Source organism: Thrips palmi, unplaced genomic scaffold (assembly GCF_012932325.1).
Source record: "Thrips palmi isolate BJ-2018 unplaced genomic scaffold, TpBJ-2018v1 HiC_scaffold_16, whole genome shotgun sequence".
In the NCBI taxonomy this organism is placed as follows: domain Eukaryota; kingdom Metazoa; phylum Arthropoda; class Insecta; order Thysanoptera; family Thripidae; genus Thrips; species Thrips palmi.
This window is the reverse complement of record NW_023144625.1, coordinates 13125091-13141404: the sequence shown is the minus strand read 5'-3', so window position 1 is coordinate 13141404 and position 16314 is coordinate 13125091. Positions and strand designations below refer to the sequence as shown.

The following is a 16314-nucleotide window of genomic DNA, read 5'->3' as shown; positions in this document are numbered from 1 at the left end:
TACACTACTTTCTACTTTCATATCAAGAGTTTCATTCACACAACCACTAAGAAGCGAGCGAGAAAGATTGTCATCCGTTAACAATCCTTTTTCTGAATAAAAACATCACCGTTCCTTCACAGAGTGGCGGCGACTGGCCTGATTTTGAAACCGAGAGTCAGTCCCTAATCTGCCCGCGAGGCCAAAGCGCGACCCAGGCATTCGGGCAAGCCAGCACACTGCATAGCGAACGACAAGGCGGTGTCATCAACATGCATTCAGAGTCGCGGCCGAAAAGATGTTGCCCGTGCTTTCTGCAGTGTGCTGTGTGTAGGCCAGTGTAGGCCCGTCCGTATAGGCCCCCCGCGCCGCGCTTGCCGCGGTGGTGATGCGCGGTCACGGCCATGGCTCATTGCAGCCCGGCCACCCGGCCCGCGCCGCGCGCCCTCGACTCGATGACGGCCTTCCTCTCGTTCCCGCCAAAGCAGCGAGGTCCACGGATCGAATCCCGGCCCCTCCAAACCAGCCGCTTTTTGGGCGGAAGGACTCGGTGGGGAAGGGACGCCGGAGGCTCGCTCGTCCTCGCCATAATGCACATCCCTGACCCTCCACAGGCAAAGTTCCAAAATGTCGACTCGCCGCTGTCTCTCTCGCACCCCCTGCGGGACGCCCTTCGAGTGCGACAGAGTCAGAGCGACGGATCGCCTTTTCGGAAGCACTCTGTAGGGCACTCGGTGAATGGCACTTCCTCCGCCACGCCCGGCCACGCCGCCGTGCCGCTGGGCGACCGCTGTTCAAACACTGGTGCTCCATTTTCTTCCTTCGAGTGTCGCTGCGCTGCGGAAAGGGGGGGGGGCTAACGAGTTAGGGGTAGGACGGGAGGGGACATGAGGGGAGGGGGCGACCTCTGCGCGGGCTGCACACTGAGAGTCGTTTTCGTCACCCTGTCTCTGTCGCACTCAAGGGGCCTTGCCTGGAGTGGCCTGGAGGCGCGAGAGAGACAGAGCGACGAAAACGACTCTCGGAGTGAGTCCGCTGACTGACAGTGACGCGGTCAGCGCGCCGCGGCTCGGCTCGGCCTGCTCGGCACGGCACGGCACGGCTCGGCCCGATGGCGGTCGCGCGGTCGCCGCCGGCTGATGGTGATGTGATGGTCGCACTTCCATTTTAGGGCTGCAATCTGCACCTCGACCGCAGCCGGCCTGTCTGCGTCTCGTCTGCGGACGGTGCCTTCCTCGCCGGCATGGACGCATGGACGGCCCGGAGGGGCGGGGGTTCGAATACCGGCGTGGGCGTCGCGTTTTTTGCGTGGAGGGGAGGCGGGAGTTTCTGTCTTTTGACGGTGTCATCGTACCTGGTGCCGGCAGTACTGTTCGCTCTGTGATTATGGCCCAAAGAGGATAAAGGCCCCAGGCACGAGCCAACACAACAGCCCCTCCCCACCCCGCAGTGCTTCTGCATCGACGTGATTGACAAGAGTGGGGGGGGGGCTGGCGAGCGTTCAAGCGCCATACCAGCAATGAAGCAAGATCGAGCAAGATCAAGATCGGCCGGCCGGCCGGCGCGCCGCGGCGCTTCGAGAACGAAAGTCGCGTGCACTGCGAACTGCATTCCCGGCCAGGTGTCGGTCAGTGTCACGGCCAGGCGCCTAGGGTTGCCCCTTGCACTTTCCGCCTGCTGTGTAGCTCCTGCGCTAGGGTGGCCACCACCAACACCGCAGTGAAGGCCCCACTCTCGCCCTCGTCTGCAGCAGGCCGAACAGCGTTTTCGACGTCCTGTCCCCCTCGCTCTCGTAGGGCATCCCGAAGAGGTGGGAGAGAGAGGCAACGACTTGCTCGGAATGGACGACAGGGTTGTTGTCCTGCATCGGGCGGCCTCCACACGCGCCCTGCTGCAGCTCGCCCTGCGGGTCCGCCTCCGCCGCGCCCGGGGGCGGGGGCCTCGGTGGGGCGCAGAACGCAGAAATGGATCTCCGCCGGCCTTGACACACTACAACACTTTCTTTGCACTGGCGGTGCCGTGGCGGTGCTATCCCTGGCGCGGCCGCCCCGCCCCGCCCGCCCCGCCTCGGGCACTCGGGCGCGGCCAGAAACTGTCACCTGTTTCGCGCCGCTTCGCCGCCTCGCGCTTCAGCCGGGCCTGCACTGTATTGCCGTGCGTTCGTCGCTCCGTCGTCTCTCTCACGCTCCAGGGGCGTTCCGCCAGGGGTGCGACAGAGGGTTACGACGCACTGTCCCTCCTGTCTCTCTCTCTCTCTCCCCCCTCTCTCTCTCTCTCTCTCACTCATGTGGCATCCCGAATAGGTGCGAGAGAGACAGCGATGAAAACGACCCTCGGAATCAATCAACTTTATTGTTGCCATTCAATTGTTTTTGCATTGGTCGGGGTGCCGAGGGTGTCCACGGCACCATACTGGTCGGTCCGACTTCCCTGTTTTTTTTTGTGGCGCGAAAAACAGAGTGTAGAGTGACACGGCGCGGCGCGCGGGGCGGGCAGGTAACTGGCCGAACTGGCCGCGGGGTCGCCGCGCCGCGAGGCCGTTGGCGCCCCTCGCCTGGCGGCCTGTGTCGTCACAAATGTTGTTCGTCACACCTTCAGCCTATCTTCATGCGGTGTTGCCTACCCTCGGGGCGGCACCAGTGTGCCAGCCCCGACGAAGGGCAAGGGCAAGGGGGCGTCGCCTGGCCAGTGAGAGAAAGAGACAGAGCGACGGAGCGCCGCTCTTTGAAATCGCGGTCTGCCGGACTCCGCGCGCCTCCTGGATTGTCGTCGAGCAGCAGACTGATTCCGAGAGTCGCTTTCGCCGCTCTGTCTCTCTCGCACTCATGGGGCGTCCCGCATAGGTGCGAGAGGGACAGAACGACGAAAACGACTCTCGGAATCAGTCTGCAGATTGGCGCGAGGGCCGCCCCCGCCTCCCGTCCCACATGTCTGTCGGGGGAAAGGGGAAGCCGGCTGACTCATCGGCACCGCGGCAAGCGCTCACTGGTTGGCCACTGGAAGAGGCCGGCGAGACACGGCGAGCCCGGTCCTCTAGGCCGGCCTGGCCGATGGAACTGCTGGAGCGCGTTCCCGTGTCCGTGACTCCGTTACCGCCTCGGGCCGACCAGGCCAAAGCGACGGCCTGTCCAGGGAATTCCCAGGTCACACTCTGGTCTTCCCTCTGAGGACTCGACTCCGTTTACTCGAGTGCATGTCCGGTGCATGCCTGGCGCAGCCGCTCCACTGCACTGCACGCGCATCGGCCTCAGCAGCCTCAGCGTGCACCGCGCTCCCTTCCCCTTCTCTGCGACAAGCCGGCAAGCCGTACATGGCATGCCTCTCCAGGGGTTCTCCAGGGTTCTCCAGTACAACTGCCCGCCCGGCCCCGCCCCGCCGCACTCCTCCGCGACGTGTCTCTGAGAACGCAGGACGGCCCTGCCAACTGCAAGGCGAAGGCGCTCACGATCATTATGAAATACAAGAGGTCTGGGAGCGAAAGAAAGCTTCTCGAGTAACTTAAAGTGATTATTTTATTATACAAATGATTTAAGAAATATGTACAATGATCAATCAATGATGTCACAACATTCTGGACGGATCTGCACTAAAACGCGCAGTCCTTTGACATTTTAGTTGTGGTTTAAATAAAACCTTCTTAGTTCAAGCCGACACACCAACCCCTCCCTCTAGCACGCTTGACAAAAAAAAGATACCCATCAGGAATAAGTCTCATTACAGATGGTTACAATCCTATGGACATCCCACTGAAAGCTCCAAGATCTGGCTAGCAAGCAGTTTACTCAAATAAACTGGCATTCGACCAAGGTGATCTATCAATCCTACAACTATGAGCCCCATACACATCTTCAATGAGAAGCTGAGGTAGATTGTGATGTCAGTCTTCTTAACATTCCTTCCTTCAGCTTGCCCTACAGCCTATCCCAGTCCAGACACATTTAGTCCATGCAATATACAACACCAGCAAAATCCAATAGTTAAACTGCATGTCAACTTAAACCTGTGCAAATTGGATCTGCCTGATGGCAAATGTATACAATAACCCAACTGGATTTAAAACAAGACCAAGGATTGAGATACCACACCAAGAAGCAACAGACTTGATTTGAGGAACTCAAGGGAAGGGCAAGCAGCTGTCCAAACTTGACTTGCAAGGTTTAATAAGTGACAATAAACCAACTGGATTGTGTCACTATTGAGCTAACACAGCAAAATGACTTCCATTTTAGCTTTTAGTCTAAAAAATTAACATAAATACTACCCCAAGCTTACTCAACATATTTAAACTATCACAGCCATTAGAATCATGTCCACTAGAATCCAAGTGTCGACAGTCTGGTTGTGCACCCCACAAAATTAGAAAAATGAAAAAAGAAAAAAGAATTATAAAGCACTATGCTGCAAAACTTCCACATAGAACCAACCAAGTTACTCAACAACACTGCATACAGCTAAAATGGGGCAAATTTAAGAAAAAATTCAGTTGAATTACAAAATTGATGTAAATAAATTTAAAAAGAAATCATTGAAAAATAATATGAAAGTCAGTTATGCCTCACATCACTTGGCCTTGTATTGTTCGAAGTATTTAGTTACAGCAGTGCAGGGGACAACATGACACTTCCAGGTAGCAAGTTCCAGCTCAAGGTAGAGCATCAAATAAAATGTCTTTGGCACTCTGAGACAGATTGTCGGGGAATTGAATATCAAATGAAACAAGGAGGTCTCCTTTACGACTGGGTTCCTTAGGGAATGGTAACCCACAACCTTGAATCCTCTTCACAGTTGATGGCTTGATGATTTCATGAGAGAGATTTACAGGGATCTTCTCACCAGTTAAGGTTGGAACTTCTATCCTGATGCCACAAAGAGCCTGTAAGGCAAAAAAAAAATTGTCATTAGTCAAATAGAAAGTTAAGATTAAAAGTGAACATTTCCTTGCTTATGCTGAATAACTTACCTCTTTCAGAGTAATTTTGGCAGTGTATCTGATGTCTGAGCCTTCTCGCTTGAAGTTGACATGAGGTTTGTCACGGATGATGAAGACAATGTCAGCAGGAATTTTGTTTCTTGCTTGATCTCCCTCCTTCTGGAACGTGATCTTGGTGCCTGCCTTCCAGCCGGGCTTCACGTTGATGGTTAAAACTTTGTCTTCTTTTCTTGAAGATCCATCTTGCTGCAGTACTCTTCTTGAGATTTTCATTTTCTTTGTGCAGCCTTTCAGTATGTCTTCAAGTGTCACATACAGGTCATGTTCAATGGGAGGATCTTGCATTCTGTCTTTGGCATTTCTTGCTTGGTATCCATGATTGTTGAATGAGTGAGATCTGAATGTACCTCCAGCACGGTTACCACCAATGCCAATAGTAGAGAAAGGATCATCCATGTCCATGTCCTCATCATGGAAAGAGAACATGCGGTTTCCTCCACCACCTCCAAGATCAAAGAATGTTTGGAATGGACTGCTATTGCCAAAGAACTGGGCAAAAGTAGCACGAGGATCACCATGGTATGAATATGTGAAGCCTCCTTGGGCGCCAGGGTTGCCGCCTCCCATTCCACCAGCTCCTCCCTTCAAGCCTTCTTCGCCATACTGATCGTAAACATCACGCTTCTTCTTGTCACTGAGAACTTCATAAGCTTCAGCCACTTCCTTGAAGCGTTCTTCAGCACTTGCAGACTTGTTCTTATCGGGGTGGTACTTGAGGGCTAGTTTGCGGTAGGCCTTCTTGATGTCATCATCGGAGGCACCCTTTGCCACTCCGAGGATCTTGTAGTAGTCTTTCCCCATGGCTCCACGGACTGCAACAGAAGACAACACTTGGTTAGGAACAAGTGTAGAATATTCTCAATCCTCTTTTGAAGACTGAGATTCTGCCATACCATAGCAGTTAATTGCTGGACCATACTGATAGTAGTTGTGATAATTGTTGTAATAATTATTGAAATTGTTAAAATTGTTAAAGTTATAGTAAGAAGAATGGAAAGGATTATTCATCTCAAAAATTTGAAAAGGCACATTAATTCAGATTTCAAATATGCCAAGAATTCAGGTAATCAGCAATGACAAGAAATTCTGCAATAAACTAAAAATATTTTTTGGAACTGAAAATTTTGAGAGTTGAACCTACCCATGGCCAAGTCAATTCATTGCTAGGCAACAGTCATAATAATAAGAGGAGGCAGGAGAAGAGTCAATTGTGCAGGGGCAGAGATGGAACCAAAATAAGTTTGTTATGTCCAATGACAGTCAAATCACATGTCATGTTGCATGGTCATCAATCAAGCAATGACATGTCACTGTCAGAATTGACAGAAACTAAAGGCGATTGCATTTTCCAAAAACAAATTCTTATCAATTGTATTTGGAACTTTAAGAAGCATTAGTACAGGATTTATGGAAAAGAGTTAGGATCTAGAACAACCACCAGACGGAAAAACAACAGTGAGTGCGATACATTCATCACAATCTTGAGCCATCAGCTCAGTTTGATGGGTGGTAAGTTTTAACTGTCATAGAGAACTGTACTAGAGGGGTAGTACAATGAATGAAACCAGAGAAGAAGGGCAACCTACAGCACCGAGACAGAATGACCAAAGGAAGGAGGGTCACTGAAGCCTGACTGCCTAACAAAAGCGGAGAAATAAGCTGATCCTAGACTGTACTGATTCTTTAAAGGCTGATAAGTGCTTAAAAATCGAGTTGTGTCCTTTCAAGGAAGAGAACCCTGAAAACTATACTGTCAACAAGAGTTTCCCAGAAAATGGAATGATTTTGGGATAAGTTCAGTCATCGCGTTCTGATCACGGAGAGGAGGGTACGAAGAGGCACACAGTTGTGTGTAATGACAAACCCAGCCAAGCTGGCCAAAGGGGTCTAGTTCTGCGCGATGATTCAGGGCCAGATTCCTTGCCAAATTTGGTCACGCAAGATATTCCAAGAGCACGCGCTGCTTGGCACTACTTTCTCGAAAACGTCAGCGGCGAAAATACTTACAAGTAGCGCTCTAACTGCGATGAGAAAATAGGTAATCCACAGTGCACCAACAAATTCACACAAATCACTTCACCACACGTATTTAAATGCGGAACCTTCGCACGCGTGCGACGCACCAAGCGAATGATCGAACAGTTACGCGGACAGGCGCTCGCGTTCGCTTATATACTCGGCCCACGTACTGAGGAGAATGATCCCGAATCTTCCAGAAGGGGCGTCGAAGATACCCGAAGCGACCCGAACGCGGCGTTCTCTCTCTAACTTGATCCGAAGGGAATGTAGCTATCCTTGTCGCGTCGGGTCATCGGCTCTCGTCGGGTGTCGGGCCGAGCGAAAAGAGAGAGAGGGGGGATCGGCGGGGCGGCGACCGTCTCGCCCTCTACTGACAGCTGCGGCAAGTTTATACACCACCAAGAAATTTGAAGTTCCCCAGTTAGGATCGAGAAGGAAATCTCAAGTTTGACAAATAATGGCTCAGCTGTTACAACAATGGACTGGCCAGTACACATCATGACACTTATTTTACTGCAGAACAAATGAAAGCACACTTACGAACTTTGAACATGCGCGCTTTCAAACAGGGGCACAAACCTAGCGGAGATGAACGAAGTTTGTGAAACGATCTATGAAACTGAAATTTGAACTCGACTCAGATAAAAATTGACAAAAATTGGTTTGACACGAATGGCTCCTTCCAAAATTTTGTCTCCTAAGGCCTCTTTTTTCTGGTTTTCTTAGTAGCTTGTCTGACCCATGTTGGACTTTTGAGAAGGCACTGACTTTTAGCAGACGGCAGTCCAGACCGTTGAGGGAACAACAGAAGTTGTGGTTAATTGTTAAGTTAAATTTTGTCACAATGTCTTTCAAAAAGGACCTACACCTTCTTCTACGACCTTACTATTGGGTCAATATTCTGTTGAGTCTCTCATATGTTACTGCGAAAAAGCTCCCTTTCTTTTGCACCCTCGTATTTCCTGCAGCTGAATGTGAACTAGATTCCGTAAGTTTGACTTGAAATTTTACTGCATATTTAATTTTCTTAACATTTTACGTCATTTTCTGTTCTTACTTTCAGAGGGAGTCAGAAATCCTCTTCTTTCTGATGATTGTTGTGATGCTGAGGACAAGAAAAGCTGGCAGTGTTACGATGATAAATTATTTGTCGGCTAGCTTCATCTACGCCAAGGTGGCTAATGTCATTTTGTGGTTCTATGCTGATATTCGCCTGGGTATTGGTTACTCGGTTGTGTTTGTTTGTAAGTACTGCTTCTCAGAAGGCACAGAACTAAGTCTGTACTCAAAATTTGTTTCCACTTTTGAAATTTATTTCTCCATTTCCAGTATGCTCATTGATTCTGCCCGAACCGACTTACTCCGGTCCAGAGAGCATTACTTATTTCCGCACTGTGGCTGGACTTGAGGAAGAACTGGAGAGTGACAAACGCGTGACATGGATTATTGCCTTCTATACTGCATGGAACCCAGCATGTGTCAACTTTGCTCCTGTGTTTGCTCAAATTTCCCACGAGTGAGTACCTTTCTGTTTTCTTTGTTTAATTTAGGAGTGTATTCATATTTATGTTTATTGATTGATATTCATATGTTCAGGTATCATTTGGACAATTTGAAGTTTGGCAAAATTGACATTGGGCGCTATCCAGATGCTGCCTCAAAATATAGGATTCATGACGGTGCCACCTCACAACAGCTTCCTACTGTCATTCTTTTTACTGAAGGAAAGGAGTCTCTTCGGCGCCCTACCTTTGACAACAGCAATAAACTTGTTCGCTTCTTTTTCACTGAGGTTTGTATGGAGTTAAACGTTAAAAGTTTATTATAAATAATATCAACTTTAACCATATTTTTATTTATTATTTCAGGACAACATCAAGCTTGCCTTTGATCTTAACAATCTGTACCAACAATGTAAAGCGAACCCCTTAAAGAAGAAGCTGGAGGCCAAGAAAGGAACTGGACACCACAAGACTGATTGAAATCTTCTTTACTGTTTGTCCATCGAAGATAGGTTTCTCATCCCCTTCCTGGCATGATTAGAAGGACATGAGTATGCCAACTTTTTTACTTCATAAAAATTTTGTGTCCCTTTGACTCTGGCACATGACATTCCTCTTAGCTGTCCAATTTCTAACCATTTTTGTAAATTTTTACTGAGAATAACAACACCAAAAAACACTGCCAGTTACATTTTTTACATAAAACTTGTGATATTATTGCTGGCAACAAATAAATTTTGTGTGTTTTTGTGAGGAGAGGGGCCCTTTCTCTCATGGTGTCTTCTAAATATTATAAAAGCATGTCTGGTGAAAAAATTTCATCTTCAGATGCACCTTTTGAATATTCTTTTTTCCCCTTGGAATCAAAGTGTATGTTCACTTCTGTAAGACAAAGGCCTGGCTGATATTTAATAGTATGTTCATACACCATCTTGGGAGTTGGCACAAAGTCATAATATCAATGAATCTCAGGTAGCAAGCTAGATGAATGCAACATTGTCAGGTACTAAGATATGTAGCAGTATTACAGGTTGTTTTGTTCCCTAAAATATAGGTAGAAGCAGTGAAGGAATAGTTCCAACAATTCCTAGATTGGTCTCCTATGATGGACATTAAATCTCTGATAGTTGATATATGAAAATATGGGATGTATCTGTGAAGTATGAAGCATTGGTATTCTTGTCTGGTTTCTTGATTTTCTCAGAAAAACCATGTTTGTGATGTTTCTTTTGCATTTACTCATTAGTCAACGGTTGTGTTGAAAACACTGCCATAATTCAATTACTGGTCATTTTCGCTTTTGCTTAAGTAGTTACTGTGGTTATTGTTTTGTGCGTAAGTTTTAGATTTGTATTGAATTTGTACATTTGCATGGTTTTAGTAAAAGACTTTAGGGTAACACGTTATTATTGTTGCGACATTGATCTTTGAGACTTTCATAATGTTCGCTTTTATGTAATAGTTACCATGAAAAAATGAATTTTATTTGTGTGAATAAAATAATTTGTGAAAATTTGGCCTCTTTGCTTTTGAAAGTTCACTCATTATCCACACGACTCGCGGCCGCGGTGGTATTTGCACGATTACCGACGACGGAACCAAGGCTAGGATCGGAACAACAACAAGTACGAGACTTGGGTGTTTTTCTGTCGGATCGCCTATTGTCTCACCATGACACTTGGTCGAGTGCTTCGAACTCTATTGGCGATTAAGTTTCCTGTTCCAAATCATTCATGTCCACGTCGCCCTCTTTCTAAAAGTGTGTCTTATGTGCAAGGGCAGGAGCCCGAAACAGGGGTTCGCGAGTACTTCTACTACATAGATCACCATGGAATGGTAAGCAATTATACGATTTTAAAAATTTGTTCAACTTACTTGAGTTCAAAGTTCTAGTTTTATTCTTTCTATGTTTTTAATATCCTAGTACTCTAACCTCTAATTTTTGTTACAGCTATTTCTAGATGATTCAAAAATTAAAAACTTCACATCATGTTTTAAGGATAAGCAATTTCTTATCTTTTTCTTCCGAAGACTGAAAAAGAATAACACTGGCAGATACGAAAAATATTTTCCATTTTGGTCAGACTGCGGGAAAGAACGGAATTATATTCGAGGCGATGACTATCCCATTGTCTTTACTCATATAGCCAAGAAGGTTCCTCGAGGAGCCTCTGAATTGGAAGAGCATGTGTGTTATGGACATGCTGGTGATGTTTTGAGTTTCAGATTTGACCCATCAAAAATTTTCATGGCAGAATCAGGTCGAGTTTACCACCCAGCTCCCAGTAATGGTGGTTCAGTTGGGCTGATCAGTTCAAAATTAGCCATTGAACTCAGCAAAAATTTCATTTTTGAACAAGATGGCAACCCAAGTCCTACCCACTTCAGATGGAATGATCAGGTCCATACATTAGATAAAAACTGGATGGATTCTATCATAACTGGCCAAACGCAATAGCCCACCAATGAGTGCAATGTGGCAGTAATAAAATATCAATATTTTGTGATACATTTTTTATGAAATGGAAATTAAATAAAGCTGTAATTGTGATATCCAATCATTATGAGGCCAATTTATTTGTACAAGCTTTTAATGAAAGTAAACCCAACAAATATTCACGTTCTTGTGTTCATAGTCAATAAAGGTAAAAACAACAGAGAGGCACTATTACTGTTTGTCCGGAGAGCCCATCTAAGAATAAACAGTGGTGCAATCTCCATTACTGAGAAAAAGATGTGTGTAAACACAGCAGAACACAATAATCACAGTTATGAAGGACATATAAAATATTCACATAAGAAAAACAATAAGTTAACCAGCACATAAAAATTTCCTAATGCAAGTGTTAACCAAGCTATACAATGGTCCAAGGATAATCATATTTCACCTTAAAACATAGACCAACTGCTGCTGCCATAAATCAATAATTTAAACCCAACAATCAACAACAACTATCACATTCTCTTGCAAGACACATAGTAAAAATATTAATGTTAAAATACTTTCTTCAGGTGCTAAATTAAGATCAGTACTGTACAGAACAATGAAAATAACAATGTATCAATAATGTGAAAATATCGCTAAAATTTATACAGAGCTAAGTGGTCTTTGAAAAAGGTTCTAAGGATCCTGGTTGAACCCAGGATAGTCCAAGGGAATGTGTAGGTCTATTACTTTCCTGGAAGAAAAATACAAGTTACAAATAAATTCAACCCAGCAGAGAAGGCACCTTTCTAAAAGAATAGAGAGGAGTTAAACTCCACCCAATACCTTTTGACATACCTTTGGGTTTAGAATGGATTCTCGGACCGGCTCATGTTTCTCTCTGTCATAAGGATCAAATCTCAAATAATGAGGGTCATCTACAGGGGGTGGATCATAAAGATGATCTTGGCTATTTTTTACACAAAGTTTAACCTTTTCTGTAAAAAGTTCTGGGTTGTTCTTATATCTGAAAATTGAATTGTTGTCAATGAAGAAAGTAACAAAGCTAGCAATAATTTCAACACTAGAATGGAAAAAAAATTTAGCTTACATTTCAGAACACTCTTCATTGACTGGTTCTTTTGTGTCAAGAATATAAAATGCAGTTCGCATGAATTCAAGGACTTGCCACAAATGAAGGCCTTTCCTCCATTCTGGGAAGTCACGTTTGACATTCATTTCCCCTGATTTTAAATCCACTTGCGGATGGAACATAGCTGATTGAAATGTTATGCGCTGCAAATTGAAAATAAATTTAAATTGTTGCCAATTTTTAAAAAAAATTCTGATTAAGCTTAAAGTGAAGCCACAAATCCACAAATGACTGATGTGCTACTTACTGGAGGACTTTTAGTATCTGGGAAGTTCTCTGGTATTAAAAGAGTAAATCGAAATACTCCTCCCTGATAAACACCTTTCCGTACGAAAAGAACACCAAACCATACTAACATATTGAGAAAACAGAAGAAAATCAGTGCTGGAAATGGTTTTTAATTAATTATTGGATTATTACATTGAATGAAACTTACACAAAGAAGACTGAGCAGATGGAATCACATATACCCCAGGTATGCTTTGTTCCCGGACCATACCACTGTAAGTAAAAGCCAAACCAAATAAAGGCCAATACATTCATAAGAGGTGTGAGGTTGAGGTAGGCGAAAGGATGAAAATCATGTCAATAAGGCCATTTTCTATCTATCGAAGTCAGTAAACATAAACTCACTATTCTGAAATTATGCTGTATTCTTGTAGATATGAACTATAAGCTCTGTTGACATTTCTGGTTGCCACTGTAGGACGGTCAATCATCTTTGCTGACAAGCTGAGAGGACCTTCACTACTTGGGTTGGGGGGTAAAACTTTCCGTAGTGATCCTTGGCGCCTCAGTGGTTCTCCTTCATCCCCCACCAGATCCAGCTAAAAATAAAAGTTTCACAAAATACAGAAACACAGTTTTTATTTCAATAAAACGCAACAAAATTAAACTAGAATAGAGGGACCTGTATCCTAGAACTAAGGTTTTCAAGTAAAGAAATGTAGGTTATAGAAGAATAATCACATTCCATCTTAATAAAGTAGTGGCAGACTCACCGACTTTTCAATCATGGCTTACTAATGAACGCTTATCAGAAATTTTCAAATTAAATGACACAATATTGTAGAATGGGGCGTTCACTTTTTGTGAGGTACGATAAGACCGCCCAGTTTCTTATCAAATTGAAAAACAATGACGTGCGAATATTCATGCACGCGTTATTCATCCTCGTTTTGTACTGCGAATAGAGTGGCCGTGACGTAGGGTGGCGAAGCAACACAGGGCGGGACTTCCCTGTCTGTTGCGACCGATACGGGACTTGGAGCTGGTGCTAGGGAATGATTAGAGCTCAGTTTATTCGTCCTACACCCCTGGGGTGTTCGCATCCAATAGCACGAGGTATGCACGAGGTGGCTGGTGGCATAAAACAAACTCCCTCAGATAAACGCAATTTATTTAATCAAACAATTCAAATAACACACTAATCTAATACAGTTCATCAGACAAATGCTCGTTAGGAAATGGTGGTTTTCCTGAGTAAACTACCCCAGCGAACAGCCCTCAGTCAAAGTAGTCCTCGACGTCGACGTGGGGATTGAGCAGGTCCTCCCCGAGGTGGGACACGTCCACCTGATCCAGGATTAGGTTCTCGAACGTCTCCTCCAAGTCCGTGTCGCCGACGAGCACCGCGCCCTGCACGCGGCCTTGCTGCAGCACCAGCTTGACGTACTCCTTGCCCTTGACGGCGCGCAGCATCATCTCCCACTCGCCGCGGTCCAGCTTCTGGCCGTTGTGCAGGCCGAGGAGCACCACCTTGTGGCCGAAGAAGCGGGTCACGTGCGTGAACATCTCGAAGCAGAAGTCCTGCAGCACCTCCGCGATGGCGCCGTCCTTGTCGGCGACCATGCAGCGCGCCGCGTACGCGCCCATCTGGCGCGCCTGCGTCCACAGCCGCATCTGGAACCAGTGCTTGGCGTGCGCCCAGCCCGCCGTGCACGCGTCGCCCGCGGCGAACACGCGCGGCACGCTGGACCGCATGTGCTCGTCCACCAGGATGCCGCCGTCGTCGTGCAGCCGCAGCGTCGGGTTGCCGTTCGCAAACGCGTGCACGCTGGGAACGACGCCGGTGGCGGACACCACCAGGTCCACGCCGATGGTGACGCCGTTGGTGAGCTCGGCGTAGGCAGGCCAGCGGTCGTCACCGGGCAGCATGCGGGCCACCTCGCACCCGTACTCGACGCGCAGAGGCCGCGCCTTGGACTCGTCGCGGCCGTGGAGCTCCCAGTGGGCGTGCCAATCAGGGCCCAGCGCCGCTCCCGCGCCTTGCGAGGGCTCCGCCTTTGCCTCCGTGTACCGCATGCGTTTCACCACGGGCTTGGCGACGTCGTCGGCGTCCTTGGTCGCGGACATGCTGTCCTGCGTGGCGGCTGGCATAAGGAATTCTGCGGCGCCCGCGTCCACGAACGCGGCCGAGATGTGGTCGTGGCGCACCACCCACACCACCTCCACGCCGCGCACCTCGTGCACCAGCTCGGTGGCGATGCCTCCGTTGCCCACCACCAGCACGCGGCGCGCGCCTGCCACCCGGGCCTGCAGCGTGCGGACGGACTCGGTGTCGCGCAGCGTCAGCACCAGGGGGTGGTCCGTCAGAGTGGGCTTGGGGCGAGCGCCAGCGCACACGCACACGCGTCCGAACGACACGCGCCGCCCCGAGGAGGTCACGAGCTCGCCGCCGTCCTGGCCGCCCTGGCCGCCCTGGCCGGCCGGGTGCAGAGCCACCACCTCGTCGTGGATCACCTGGACGGTGGGGCAACGCTGCGTCAGGCACGCCGCGTCTTGCTCCTCCACGTCAAAGCGCACCAGGTACTTGGTGAGCGGCTGCACGTTGGTGGCCGCCTTGATGAGGGGCGACGCGGAGACGAGCAGCACGGAGGCGTCCGGAGACAACACCGCCAGCGCCTCGGCGCACGACACCCCCGCGATGCCTCCCCCGACCACGACCAAGTCAGCGCTGAGCCTGCTGCTGGTGCTGGGGCCGGTCATGGTGTTGATGGATTTACTGCTTTTGTTGCTCCTGCTTCTGCTTCAGCTCCTCTGGGATGTAGTGGGAGTAATCGTAGTGACGGAATGGCACGTGGTAGGTCAGCAGGCCCTGGTCACGAGCCCGAATGATGGCAACCATCAGGTTGTCATATTGCTTACGGCAAATGTTTGTGGTGCTAATGGAGAGGAAATAGAAAAAAATGAGTAAAACGAGAGGAGACTTTGTAGACTGGCCGCCATCCAGGTTTGTTTTATGCATACCTATATCCTAAAATTTCACCAGTAAATGGGCTTATAAATTGTTTCAAAAGCGCCACATTTTTCTCATGGAGAACTAGATACTCATCTCGACAGATTGGACAGGGATTACCTGTCACTAACCTGTCTTGTTTCTGTAAAATATGGCATTGGTAAAATAACCCAAGCAAATAAAGCAATTGTCTCATACTCAGTTCTAGATACTTACGATACAGCTCCTCCTTGTTCTGGAAGGAGGCTTAGAACCCTTGAAATTTCGTCTGTATGGTACCCAGACAGGTTCGTCACCGTAAGTGGCAGCGTACTCTGCGAAAGAGGAAGCACCAAATTTAGTGCAAATGTCAATAGTGGAACGATGACAGTTTCCCGATCGAGTAGAAAACATAACATAGCAATTTTTAATAAGTACCTTTGCTCTGCATGTACCGGATGCTAGTTTCAACAAGTATTTTCACACTTCTGTCTTTCGGATCAACCTCATCCCCTCCAGCCTTCTGTGCTTCCCCAGAGCAAAATCGACCAGGAACCTACAAAATTTAAAAAAACTGTCAAACCAATGAAAAAGAGAGAAAAATTTTAAGCAATAACTAGATCTAGAATTTATCAAAATACAATAATCAGAACAACCCTGTGTGACCTAACCTCCACGACAAGACACACCTGATTGACGCCAGCGATAACTCGACTTGAAGGATATTTCAGAGTATTGCTGACAGCAAAGTTTCGAAGAGCGCGAAATATCGCAATACCCGATGACATCTTTTAAGTTCAATAGTTTCGATACAGAGAGACTCAAAAAGTCATGCCGCTGTTCGCTGTTATGGGGGCTGTTGTCTGCAACTAGCTATTCGCAGTCGCAGGCTGGTACCATCTGCACTATCCGCAGGGCAAAGCAGCGCCAACGTCCAATCATTTTGAAGTGCTGGTAGAAAGGCACAAAAGTTCTCTACCCCTGTATTTGGTTTGTTTTAAGCCAATCTTCCTCATGATGGAAAGTGAA

General features: G+C 47.4%; 6 protein-coding genes across 6 annotated transcripts; 2 read left to right on the top strand and 4 right to left on the bottom strand.

Moving 5' to 3' along the window:
- Positions 1-3735: 3735 nt before the first annotated feature.
- Positions 3736-7179, bottom strand: LOC117642536 (dnaJ protein homolog 1). The gene is made up of 3 exons (XM_034380804.1): positions 6977-7179; positions 4940-5781; positions 3736-4852 (listed from the first exon to the last, which is right to left on the bottom strand). Exons 2-3 carry the CDS (start codon positions 5768-5770, stop codon positions 4622-4624), a joined length of 1062 nt encoding a protein of 353 aa, XP_034236695.1. The 5' UTR covers positions 5771-5781; positions 6977-7179; the 3' UTR covers positions 3736-4621.
- A 566-nt stretch (positions 7180-7745) lies between these two features.
- On the top strand, positions 7746-10003 carry LOC117642035 (thioredoxin-related transmembrane protein 2 homolog). The gene is made up of 5 exons (XM_034379817.1): positions 7746-7976; positions 8052-8232; positions 8318-8504; positions 8585-8780; positions 8857-10003. Exons 1-5 carry the CDS (start codon positions 7833-7835, stop codon positions 8968-8970), a joined length of 822 nt encoding a protein of 273 aa, XP_034235708.1. The 5' UTR covers positions 7746-7832; the 3' UTR covers positions 8971-10003.
- Positions 10004-10031: 28 nt separating this feature from the next.
- On the top strand, positions 10032-11052 carry LOC117642037 (UPF0598 protein CG30010). Its single transcript, XM_034379819.1, has 2 exons — positions 10032-10326; positions 10442-11052. Exons 1-2 carry the CDS (start codon positions 10162-10164, stop codon positions 10946-10948), a joined length of 672 nt encoding a protein of 223 aa, XP_034235710.1. The 5' UTR covers positions 10032-10161; the 3' UTR covers positions 10949-11052.
- Positions 11036-13245, bottom strand: LOC117642036 (protein crossbronx homolog). Its single transcript, XM_034379818.1, has 7 exons — positions 13070-13245; positions 12702-12895; positions 12505-12569; positions 12316-12419; positions 12027-12211; positions 11774-11942; positions 11036-11669 (listed from the first exon to the last, which is right to left on the bottom strand). Exons 1-7 carry the CDS (start codon positions 13082-13084, stop codon positions 11589-11591), a joined length of 813 nt encoding a protein of 270 aa, XP_034235709.1. The 5' UTR covers positions 13085-13245; the 3' UTR covers positions 11036-11588.
- A 205-nt stretch (positions 13246-13450) lies between these two features.
- LOC117642034 (pyridine nucleotide-disulfide oxidoreductase domain-containing protein 1) lies at positions 13451-15092 on the bottom strand. The gene has a single exon (XM_034379816.1). The coding sequence runs from the start codon at positions 15054-15056 to the stop codon at positions 13575-13577; it is 1482 nt and encodes a 493-aa protein (XP_034235707.1). The 5' UTR covers positions 15057-15092; the 3' UTR covers positions 13451-13574.
- Positions 14934-16180, bottom strand: LOC117642038 (28S ribosomal protein S18b, mitochondrial). The gene is made up of 5 exons (XM_034379820.1): positions 15975-16180; positions 15724-15841; positions 15523-15620; positions 15318-15448; positions 14934-15232 (listed from the first exon to the last, which is right to left on the bottom strand). The coding sequence occupies exons 1-5, from the start codon at positions 16071-16073 to the stop codon at positions 15070-15072; spliced, it is 609 nt and encodes a 202-aa protein (XP_034235711.1). The 5' UTR covers positions 16074-16180; the 3' UTR covers positions 14934-15069.
- Between the last annotated feature and the right edge of the window lie 134 nt (positions 16181-16314).